Source organism: Canis lupus, chromosome 13 (genome assembly GCF_003254725.2).
Source record: "Canis lupus dingo isolate Sandy chromosome 13, ASM325472v2, whole genome shotgun sequence".
Taxonomy (NCBI): Eukaryota; Metazoa; Chordata; class Mammalia; order Carnivora; family Canidae; genus Canis; species Canis lupus.
Genome location: NC_064255.1, coordinates 58,804,372 through 58,816,430, shown reverse-complemented (window position 1 = coordinate 58,816,430; position 12,059 = coordinate 58,804,372). Strand labels below are relative to the sequence as shown.

Below are 12,059 nucleotides of genomic sequence, written 5' to 3'. Positions count from 1 at the left end.
ACCCCACAAGTGGACCTTTTGCATTCATTTATGACCATGGACTAGAGTCTGGTCTTTAACCCACAGAGTCAGAGTTGACCAATCTCAAGGCTGCTTACTTACCTTTTTAAAGAGTCCTAAGAATACAAATTAATCCAATGGCTCTAAAACTTTAGCATGTAACAGAGTCACCTGTCATGCTTGTCAAAACATGGATTTCTGGGTCCTGATGTCAGAGCTTGCTGATTCAATAGGTAGGTCTAGGGTGGATCCAAAAATTTGCATTTCTAAGTTCCCAGGTGATACTGGTGCTAATGGTCCAAGGACCACACTTTGGGAACCACTAAGTTAATCTATAATGAGAACTCTTATGGCTGAAGGACTGAATCATTGGCTTGTCTAACACATTTTCCCCCAGAGGCAAACTTCGCTGGAAGCCAAGTTATGAAACATCTGCTTAGTTAGCATGGGATTAGACCAAATGAAGTTAGGTATATCATTTAAATGTTTAATGAGATCAGAATAAGTAGCTGAATCAGTGATTTGGGGAGAGACTCTATGACAGTTCCTAAGATGTTCCTTGTTTTCGAGAACCTTGACATTTTGCAGAGTACTGCAAGTGGCCTTTTTTTCCCCAATATTTTCTCTTGTTTAGAGTGGAGTTACAGGTTTTGAGGAGGGAAGAAGACCAAAGAGGAAAAGTATCATTTTCATTCCATCACATGAAGGGGGTTCATTACACTGTCAGTATATGACTTATCACTGTTGACTTAATCACCCAGCTGAAGCAGTGATCATCAGGTTTCAACATTGTAAAGTTATTCCCTCCCTTTTCCATATCATACTCTTTAGAAGGAAGATACTATGTCTAATCCACACATAAGGAGTTAGAAGAGTGGAGAGCTATGCTCTGAATATTTGAAGACTATTTAAAATTCTTCTATTTGTATATTCTCTCCATATATTTATTCAATCACTTGCTTATATCAAATTTGGTGGCCTAATGCATTTTTAAGATTAATTTTTAGACTAAACTCCAGAAGTGCTCCAGTTCACATTCTCAACAGCAGTACATAGGTATACGCAGGTATGCTTATTTCCCCACAGCATTAATATGATGCAGCATTGTAAATCATTTTAATGGTTGCTAATCCAATAGGTGAGAATTGCCTGGTCATGACCTTTCCCATTTTCTTCTGGAGCTCTTGTCTATTTTATGTGGATTTGGAAAAATAAAAAACTTATCCTTACTAGAATATCAAAGCTGCCTATCATTCAAATTGCATATATTTCTCTAATAATATGATTTGACTCTCAATCTTGTTTATATTGTAGGTTTTTCTAAATGTTAAACATTTAACTTTTCGTATAGCCAAATTATCAATCTTTTTTATGATTGCTCACTTTTGTGTCAAGCTAAAAATGGCTTTCTCCACTCTAAATTCTCTTTAAAATATTCACCTTCGTTTTCTTTTTATAGTTTTATTATTTCAGTTTTTATAGTTTTATCTTTTATTCATCTGTAATTTACTTTGCAATAGGGCAGAGATCCAGCTTTATTCCCAAAATACGTAGGTGGTAGTACCAAAACAGTGTGTTAAATAGTGCAATGGATTTGTCAGGCCACCTTTATTATACACTAAATTGCTCCTTTTCTTTTGTCTGTACTTTTCCTTCATTGATTAATCTTTGCCTGTACCAGTACGATGCTATTTCGAGTACTGTGGTTTTACAATATATCTAAACATCTGGCAGAGAAAGATTTCCCTTGAAATATTTATCCTTCTGTGAAAACACTTTGAACATTAAAAACACTATATAAAAAAACACTATATGAATTATACTCTAATGCGGTGTTAATTTACAGTTTACAAGGCACTTTCTAACCTCCGGTTTACGACAGCCACATGAATTAACAAATCATTTTTATAGATGGGTAAAGTAAAGGTTGTGAGATGAGGAAACAGGTCAGTCAAGTGAAGAGTAGTAGAACCAGAATTCAAACCAAGGTCTCCTGACTCCAAATCCAAGGATCACACCATTTCCCAATGGTAACATGAGTACCATCATTATCCTTGTCCCACAGACAGCATTGTTATACTTAATAAGCAGAGTAGTCTCAGAACATTCTATTACATTAGGCAATTCACATGTATTTTCTAGCTCTGTTTACTCATCAGTGAAATAAAATCATTAGACCAGATGATTTTTATAGTACATTCTAACATAAAAAGTCTATGATTTTGTGACTTTCAAGCATGATATTCATTCATCTGTTTTTCCTATCCTGCCTCTCCAGCCACTCCTCTGTGTCCTTACAGGATCACCCTCCTGTACACTAATATTCAATGTTGAAATTCCCCAAGGTTTTGACCTTGCTCTTTTCTCCAGTCACACTTTTGTATCTTTAGATGATCTCATCCATGAATATTACTTCAACCAATACTTATCTAATGACTCACTTGGTCTCAAGCCCAGATTTTTCTTCTGTACTTCAGACCTTTTCACCCAACTGCCAGCTTAATATCTTTTACCTGGCTGTTGTTGTTTTTTAAATCTCAAATATATTATGTCTTATAATCAAACTCATGTTCTCCCCACATTATAGTAGCCTTCTTCCAATAGCCCTGTTCCCATAAGGACAACAACATTTATTCACTTTTCCAAACCAAAAACCTAGAATTCATCTTTGACCTACTGTCCTCTATCATTCTAAATATCCAATCTATTACCAACCCTTGTGAGTTTTATCCCCTCTATGTCCCTCATATCCATTCATTTCTCTTCATACCTAACACCATGCTCTTCCAAAGCCACTTCTACTCTCAAGCACTAAAATAGCACAACTGGGACACATGGGTGGCCTGGATTCTGGAGTCTGGTGGCCTCTGGTGATCCTGGAATCCCAGGATCAAGTCCCAATCAAGCTCCCTGCATGGAGCCTGCTTCTCCCTCTACCTGTATCTCTGCCTCTCTCTCTCTCTCTCTCTCTCTCTCTCTCTCAGTGTGTGTCTATGGATAAATAAATAAGATCTTTAAAAAAATTAAAAATAAATAAAATAGCACAACTAATTTGCACAATTTCTTCCCTAATGTTGAATTTCCATATACAACAAAAGAAATTATTCTTGGGGCACCTGAGTGGCACAGTCAGTTAAGTGTCTGACTCTTGGTTTCAGCTCAGGTCATGATCTCAAAGTCTTGAGATCAGGCCCTACATCAGGCTCCACTCAGCAGTAGAGTCTGCTTGAGATTCTCTCTCCCTCTCCCTCTGCCCTTTCCCACCATGCTCCTCTCTCTCTCTTTCTCTCTCTAAAATAAATAAATCTTTTACAAAAAAAGAAATTATTCTCAAACTGCAAATCTAACTATATTATCCTTTTGTTTAAAACACTTCACTGACTGCCACCATTTATGTTAAAGGCCAAAATCTTTACACACTAACAAGACCTGCACGGTCTGGCCTTTCTGTCACCCTAGCCTCGTTGCTCTCCATGCTATTGTTGCACTGGCCTTCTTTCATTCCTAAAACAACCTGTGTGTTCCCATCTCGGGACTTTGCATGAACCACTGACTTCATCTGTGAGGCTTTTCCTTCCTCTTCAATTAGCTGACTGATTCTTCCTAAAAATCTCAACTCCATAAGCATTTCCTCTGAGGAATCTCTCTAATCTCATTGGTTGGATCAAATGGCTCTATAATATTATTGTACTTATAATTTATTCAAATGTGAATAATAACTTGATTGGTACTTGTCTGCCCCCCTTAAATATAAGCTCCATAATGGCAAAGACTGTTTATTTTCTATCACCATTGTATCCCAGTGCTTGATAGAAGGGATGTGCAGTGCAGGAAGTGCTCAAAAACTGTCGTTGAATGAGTGAAAAAAAGAACAAAGTCATCTAGAAATAATGAAAGAAACAGTTTGCAAAATACATGTGTCAAAACTATGAGTACATTCTGATTGGATGGGTCTTTCTAAGTAAAACAAAAGACTTCAGTTGGGATTCATACCTGGGATCAGCTAAACTGTTGAAACTCTCCTTTGGTATCGGGACTGTTATTGCAACAAATTCTGCAAACAATTGCCATTTTTTCCAAAATATACCTAATTATAGTCCCATAAACAAACTAGGACATAGGAAGATAGAGAAAACAGTTATCAATTTGAGATTAATCTTATCGCATCACTTAGACCAGCAGGGCTTCTGGATAAAATTCATTTCAGGCACATTCATTTAATGAGCATCGATTGTTACTTAATGCCTAAAAAATAATTTGGTACACACTTGACATTCAAATGTTCTTTGAATGAATAAATAAATGATCCATTCTGTCTTTTGGTTCCTGTGCCAACTCTTAGGGACACAAAATAAAGACATCATTGCAGTTAGGCTCACAGCGGTCTCCAAAATGGTGTTGTGCATTCCAGGAAGAGATTCACAATAATTGTGAATACTCAAATAATCAGATATCACTCTACATGTATTTTTCCCACAAAGAATATTTTTTAGAAGAAAGGAAGTGCTTTCCTATTATTTAATAAGGGAATTGACACTGGCACCCTTGTTTGGTTTTATGTCACCTGCTCCCACACAATGTGCGCAAAGATATTTTGAGAGAAGAGGGGAAGAGCAGTGACACAGCAGAACTGACTAGGTTACAGTATATTTATGTTCTCTGAATAGATTTCAATCATGTGCAATTTCAGCTAGATTTAAAGATTCTATTACCTAGTTTTAAAAGTAAACTGAATCAACAAGGAAAACAGAAAATCCTGCAAAACACAAATTTTAAAACCCACAATTTGGAGATCATTCTAATATGCACGGACAGTAGTGAACCAGTAAGAGAACAGAAACATAATGACAGAACTGACACTTTACTGCTCCTGACTAGAGCCAAATTACCGGGTGAAGCAATACCTTTCTTTGAAGACACATACACACATGTACACATCCTGTTTCTTCATGGTGTAAGTAAAAGAAATTAGCCACATTTTACATAAAACTCATACCATGGAGAGAAGACTGAAAACATGTTTAGCAATGAGTCCATCATTAGGTTTTTGGATTTTCTTCTGTCTTACTGAAAATGATGCATGTTATCTATGAAACTGCTTAGACGTACACACATAAAAATTAGCAGAGGAGAAGGATTAACAATCATGCTTGGTTGATTTGGAACACATTTCTTTAAAAACATATAATATGAAACACATTTTATTTGGTTTGCAAGGATAACCAGTTGACCTCAGGGAAGATGGAAAGTCACTTGCTGAATTTCAAGAAAACTTTTGCACAATGTGTGGGATGGACCGACAGCTTTGTGTCATTATTTATTAAATTCTGCAGGTGATGTACTTTATGCATATGAGCCACATAATTCTGTGGAAACTTCTTCAGAACTTCAAACCAAGTATTTAAATTAAACTTAGAATCATAACTTTGAGTCATTTTATCACAAAGTGTTTCAAAAATTAAAAATTCTATCCAGTCACATTAACAGGGAAAATATTATTATTAAATATAAATGGAATACAATTCCTTAATGTTTGCTCTATAACTCAGCCTTTTTAATTTCTAATTTTGTCAATGTTTTATAATATATATTGTCAGCAGTACAGTATTATTACATGTATATAATTTATAAATAAATAATACATGTTTTGGCTACTCATGCCAAAATGCTTTACCCATAGGAATGCATAATCAAAAATATTTAGAGACCACTGTAGTAACAGATCATATTGCTACATATTTTATCTTTTCTTGAAAACTGAGCTTTCCAGATCTTCTGGTTAAACAGAAAAGAAAGTAGTAACTGGAAAGTGGTTGAAATCACAAAACAACATTATTTCTATTATTCAGCTCATGAATAGTAACAACAGAATTATAGGTATTAAGGAAGAAGACACTGAAAATAAGGTGCTTTATTTTTATGGGTAGCTAATAAGATCTTTTTCTCTAAGGATGAAAACGTGTGATAATTACAAACTTTCTGTATGTAATGTTTTACCTTTTAATGACTTGTCTACTAAACTCAATGATTCACTTTGTTGGACCTTAAATAATCAACATCTCACTTCAATTCTTATCAACTATGAATATTACTGAAGTATGGTAGTTCTATTACATACTAGAATCCCAAGATAGTATTGTCACCCTCAATCAGGAGGGAAATATAAAATATTTCTTTTTTTCCATTGTGTACTTGACTTTTGTCCAAGGTAACAAAAGTGTTAATAGTGCAGATGACAAAATCAAAGAAGTGTGAAAGTGAACTTGTTTTACCTTTTGAACAGTAATAATTTTGAAAAAAGAGAAAAGGCTAAGTGCTGACTGTAAAGTTCACTAAAAGCAGGTGCATAGTCTTTGGAAGTTGCAGTAGTTAACTGTGTACAGATAATTTTTTAATACACTTTTGACTGTACTTTTTTAAAGATTTTATTTATTTATGTATTCATGAGAGACACATAGAGAAAGGCAGGGAGCAGGCAAAGGGAGAAGCAGGCTCCCTACAGGGGCAGCCCCATATGGGACTCCATCCTAGGACCCCAGGAACACAACCTACGCCAAAGGCAGATGCTCGACCACTGAGCCACCCAGGTGCCCCTTTTGACTGTACTTTTACAGATGGAAAAACTGAGAGGAAGAAAGGTTACAAGGCTCATTTAAGTTCTCATAGTAACTTATCTCTGTGTTCTTCATCAGCTTCCTTTTTCACTATCCTATTGGAATTCTCTTCAATCATCTGCTTACTGATTTTCTACCAAACATTTGATAATTTCTAATGAAAGGGTCAATAACATTCCACTCTGGGAAATATAAAATCTTATCCATGGTCCTCTTCTTTTATCCTTGTGTCTTGAAATCAACCAATGAATCAACTTGCTTTCTTTATGTTGCTTATTATCTTAGTCTTCACCAAAGTTTTCCACATAACAAAAATGTCATAATTGAGGTGGATTTTTTACTTTGGTCCAATCTAACCTGTGCAGGTGCAATGCCAAGCTATGAATTAAAAAATAATCACAGGAAACATTTATCCAAATTTTAGCAATTCTTTCGCTTTAAGTCAGTTCCTTTTACTTCTGTTAAAATCAAGTAAAATTAAAGTTAAATCATTTTATTAAGATACCTCCTGTAATATACTATATTAATAAACATATTAAAACCCATTCTTTGTAGTTAACTGGAATATAGTTCACCAAATAACAACAACCATTAATTCTAGATCATAGAATTTGGGGAGAGTGGTTGTTTTTTCTGTCTCTGTTTAGTATTTCCAAAATTTTTAATAAAGAAACATGAACTATCTCCATAAAACCAATAGTCTCATTACTCTTTAAAATGTAATGAAAAGAAAGAAAATTATCATTTTGTCGAACAACTGGTTGGTCTGATACCAGCCTATAGGAACAGATATTTTAAAACATGCAATGTGGTGTAATAGAGATTGCATAAACATTACAATCTCAAGAAGGATTGGTGTCAGAGCCTGGTTTAATGTAACATTCAGTATACTACTTAATTTCCATGTCCACCTCTCCCTTGTTTCTGCCTTACCATATAAGCTGGTGGAATCTGCTCCCTTAATAGGAAACCTCAGTACCTCTGACTGACCCTGCATCATGAAAGAACCATTCCAGTCACAGAACAGCCCCTAGTTCACTGCAAAGCTGAGCTTTATAACTCAAGAGCACCATCCTTGCTGGGACTGAAAAATGATTCAGGGAAATGGTTAAGGTTAGGTCAGGAAATTACCAACTGATGTTAAAAATAATCTCTGATGTTTAGATATTAGTCAGAATTATCAAGGAAAAAACTGCCCTTTGCATCTTGTGCCCCTTTTCATCACTCATTTTATTCTGGTTTTACCCACTTAAAAACAGTGGTTGGGGAATCACACAAATATAAATTGTATCATGGACTCCCCTAGTGTGGGCTTGGCACCTACCCGAACACTCATGGGGAGAGCCACCAAGTAAAACATCTGATGTTGAGATGACTTCTAGTGAAGACACATCTTGTCCATTATCATCTTTGTATCATAGATGAGGAAATAGGCATTGCATCAGAGGGCTGCATCACCAGCCTAAATCAATCTCATGTGTTCTGAGATGGAATTGAACTGAACTGAAAACTCTAGTCCCTATTCCTCATTAACTTAAGCCCTATGTTGCAAGGTTGGGAGGAAGAAGGAAGGGGAAGAACAACTGAAACTATGAAGAGGTCTTTTCCTTTCTTTCTACAGATTACTAAAACATTCAGAGAATCAAATTTAAGAAATCAGTTCATCAGAGCTCATGTTGTCAAACTGAGGTAAGTGGAACTATATAAAAAATATATGAGTTTAGATACAATTTGGCCCATTTGACTTGTTCACAACGTGGATAATAAATGAGACATTCGTGCAATTTGTCGCAATATTATGAAAGTAGTATCCTGGGCAGCTTAAAAAACAATGCCAAAACCAAAACAAAACATGCCACATATGATCTAATTACTAATGTAGCTACACATCTCATTTCAATTCTTGATAGGAAAGGAAGAAAGGTTAAAGAGAGTCAGGTGAAGGTATGGTAGCAAGGGCATCCTACTGTATAAATCCAGTGGATCCCATTTACAATACAGTGTAGGTAAACAGTTGTGCAATGCTTTGGTCATGGGCATATTCATACAAAGATCAGAAGTCTATGACCAACATCAAGCTTTTTGGTTTGTATCTGCATGGAATGCTATAATATAAAGGATGCTGTGGCCAAAGCCAAGCATGTTTTGCATGAATTAATAATAAGGGGAGTAGCAGTAGTTATTTGACATTCGTGCCTTAGTTGAATGTGTACCTATCTGTGTGATGTGATGAGACAGGCCCTCTCAACTAAAATACCAACCCTCCCACAAATGCCTCAAATGCTCACATTACCCAATCCTTCAAATAAGCAAAGTCCTTTGGAAGAGAGAGAGGTATTTCTCAAATAACACCACTACAAGAAAATTAACATTTCTTATTTTTGTAGAATCACTTAGTAAGTCCCAGGAGCATGAACATCTGGTCAGATAAATTTTGTTAAGAAATGAGTGGAGAAGGAAGAATCCATGGGAAGAGTATTTATCAAAATGAATTTCAGTCAGTTCAGGGCACATTCGCCTTTGCACTTTCTTGTGAAAATTTCTGTACTGGCCACCAGCTCTCAAAATCCATAGGACGGATGAACCATCTGCATTTCCCCCTCCACCTTCCCACCTACTGCTCAATCCCTTACAGTCTCACTTCTTACCACAAAATGCTAATTACCCTTGCCAAGTTCAACAAGTTCCAGGTCACCAGCTCCAAACAAACTATACTTGTCTTCTTTTTGGACCTCTCAATGGCATTTGATACTGTTGTAAATTATTTCAATCATCCTTGAAATAGTAGCACTTCGGGGTTTCTATGACCCTGCATACCTCTATTTTTCCTTACCTCTCCATTTACTCCTCAATTTTCTTCACTAGCTCTAATTCCTTCTCTGCACATCCTTCAAATATTATTGGATATCACCCTGTGCTATAAACCTCTCGTCTTCTCAGTTTACATTCTTTCTTTTCAGCGACTTCATTGCCCTTTATACGTTCTATCTGTTTATTCTCAAAATTGCCTTTCTGGGCCAGTCCTGTCTTCTCATCTCTAGACATGCTTGTACATAGCCACTACTTGACGTCATCATACAGATATCTCACAGTCAGCTCAGCTTTACCGTATCCAGACCTGAACCTATTATCTCTCCCCAACCAAATGTTGTTCTTCTACTTGCCTACCTCCCATCAATGGCATCACCTTCAATCTACTTGCTCAAGAAAGAAATATGCAAGTTATTTTTAATTTCTCCTCCCCCTCAATCATCTAATCTTTCAATTCTATTTCCTAATGTCAATTCTATTTGCCTAAATGTCTCTAAGATCCACAACTTTTCTTCAAATAGTGCCCTCAACCATCTCTTTCCTGGGCTATAAATAGTCTCCCTAATGAGTCTCCTTTCCCCTAGTCTTGCTCCACTCATTCTACACAGCAGCAAGAAAGACTTTGTGAAACAAAATTCTAAACATATATACTCCCTTAGTTAAAATCCTTTTCTTGACCACTTTCTTGCAATATGTCAAATATTATATATAAATATATGTATATCAAGCATACATGTATTCTTGATATATATAATGTGTGTGTATATATATGTAACAAAGCTTACTGAATCTTCCTTTATCTGACTTCCTCTTACCATCTCCTTCTATGGGCTTATCTTTCACTACCCTCCATCTAGACTAGTCTCAGTTTCACTAGACTTCACTCAGTTCTTCATTATGCCTAACCTCAAGAGCAGTTTTCAATATTTCATTTTCAATATTTATGTATCCTTATAGGTTATACATTTCTCCTAAAACAGAAACACAGCTAGTTATATTTTCCAATGCATTCTGATCATCTTTGCCTTATTTTAGTGATTTTCTTAAAATTTAAATGAGAGTTGGCCTAATCCACTATCCTTCTTCCAAATAATGGAGGGAATTTTGAACTCTTGTTCATGCTATTATGAATGATGTTTTAGTTCAATCCTACTTGTAATGACCTCAAATTAGTCATTGTAATGACACAATACCAGTTTACTATTTTCTTTGCTCCCTATTTCTTACTCTACCTCCTGGGTTCAATCTCCTTCTTACTGAATTACTTCCTTTACATATTTTCACACGAATCCATGTACCTTTAAGTATCCTTTATGTTTTGCTTTGATGGTGATAATGCAAATCCAAAACTTTCATGCAGCTAGGCTCATGATCATGAATTATCAGGAGAATCTTCTTTTTTCTGTCTAGACCTGGAACTGTGAGATACATAAACTTCTTTTTTTTTTTTTATGATATGATGAGCACATTTTTTTCTTTCCTTTTTTTTTTTTTTTTTAAATTTTTATTTATTTATGATAGTCACAGAGAGAGAGAGAGGCAGAGACACAGGCAGAGGGAGAAGCAGGCTCCATGCACCGGGAGCCCGACGTGGGATTCGATCCCGGGTCTCCAGGATCGCGCCCTGGGCCAAAGGCAGGCGCCAAACCGCTGCGCCACCCAGGGATCCCACATTTTTTTCTTTCCAATCCATGCTTTCACTTTTAGTTCTTTGAGAATCCTGGTCTTATTTAGAAACCTCACATTCATCTCCCTAATTAGCACTAGCCCAGAGCCTCCTCTCCAGCATACATGTAAATGCTACAACTCAAGTCTGTTGGACATTCTAGTGATTACTACATAATATTCATGTTTTTTATGTTTGGTCTTCCAAGATTTCTCTTACTTGAATGTGAGCTTAGTTCTATATTTCAAATGACATTTATTACATTTTATTGAGCATTTCTGGTTATTTTATATGGAGAAGTTTTTAAAAACTATTTAGGCTTTCATGTTGCTAGAAATGCAAGCTATAATTATTTCTTCAGTGTCTGCTCCTTTATCTAAACTGCAAAATCCATGAGAATGGCAACTATGAATCTTGGTCACAGGTAATTTTTGAAACTAAGAACAATGCCTAGTACAAGAAGATGGCTATTTAACATTTGCTAAGTAAATATTAAATTAATATCTGGAATGAGTTTTATTCTAGAAATGACAATTGAGAGGAGAGGAAGAGACCTAGAATAAATACTAGGAACAAACTTATCTAATGCACATTTTCAGAAAAGATAATGGCTAATGTTAGGTGGAAGAAATTATTTACATGGTAATTTTCATGTAAGGAGGTGGAAATTATATCGATTTATGATAATCATAGCCTTTAGTCAAATTACTAAGGCTCATTGTGGAGAATATCTGTGGCTAACTGACAAAGAGTTAAAATTTTAACATATGACTACAAAAGTTAAATTTTGCTTTTGTAGCCACATTAACACACTTAGGTACTAGAAAATTAACCTGATCCTTTAAATCACATAATTTGGAACCTCTTCTCTTTAGAGTTTTGTTTAATGAGATAATGTTTTCTATTTTTTTTAAGATTTGTGAAGTCTAATAATAGCTAACAATTATTCACTTACTGTATGCTATGTA

At 35.6% G+C, this 12,059-nt stretch overlaps 1 protein-coding gene across 1 annotated transcript in view; it reads left to right on the top strand.

The window, feature by feature from the left end:
- Nucleotides 1-12,059, top strand: part of TMPRSS11D (transmembrane serine protease 11D) — a 51,387-nt gene that overhangs the window by 22,262 nt on the left and 17,066 nt on the right. The window contains exon 4 of the mRNA XM_025435645.3: nt 8,236-8,303. Within this exon, the coding sequence (XP_025291430.1) occupies nt 8,236-8,303 (68 nt within the window). The remainder of the gene's footprint in view (nt 1-8,235; nt 8,304-12,059) is intronic.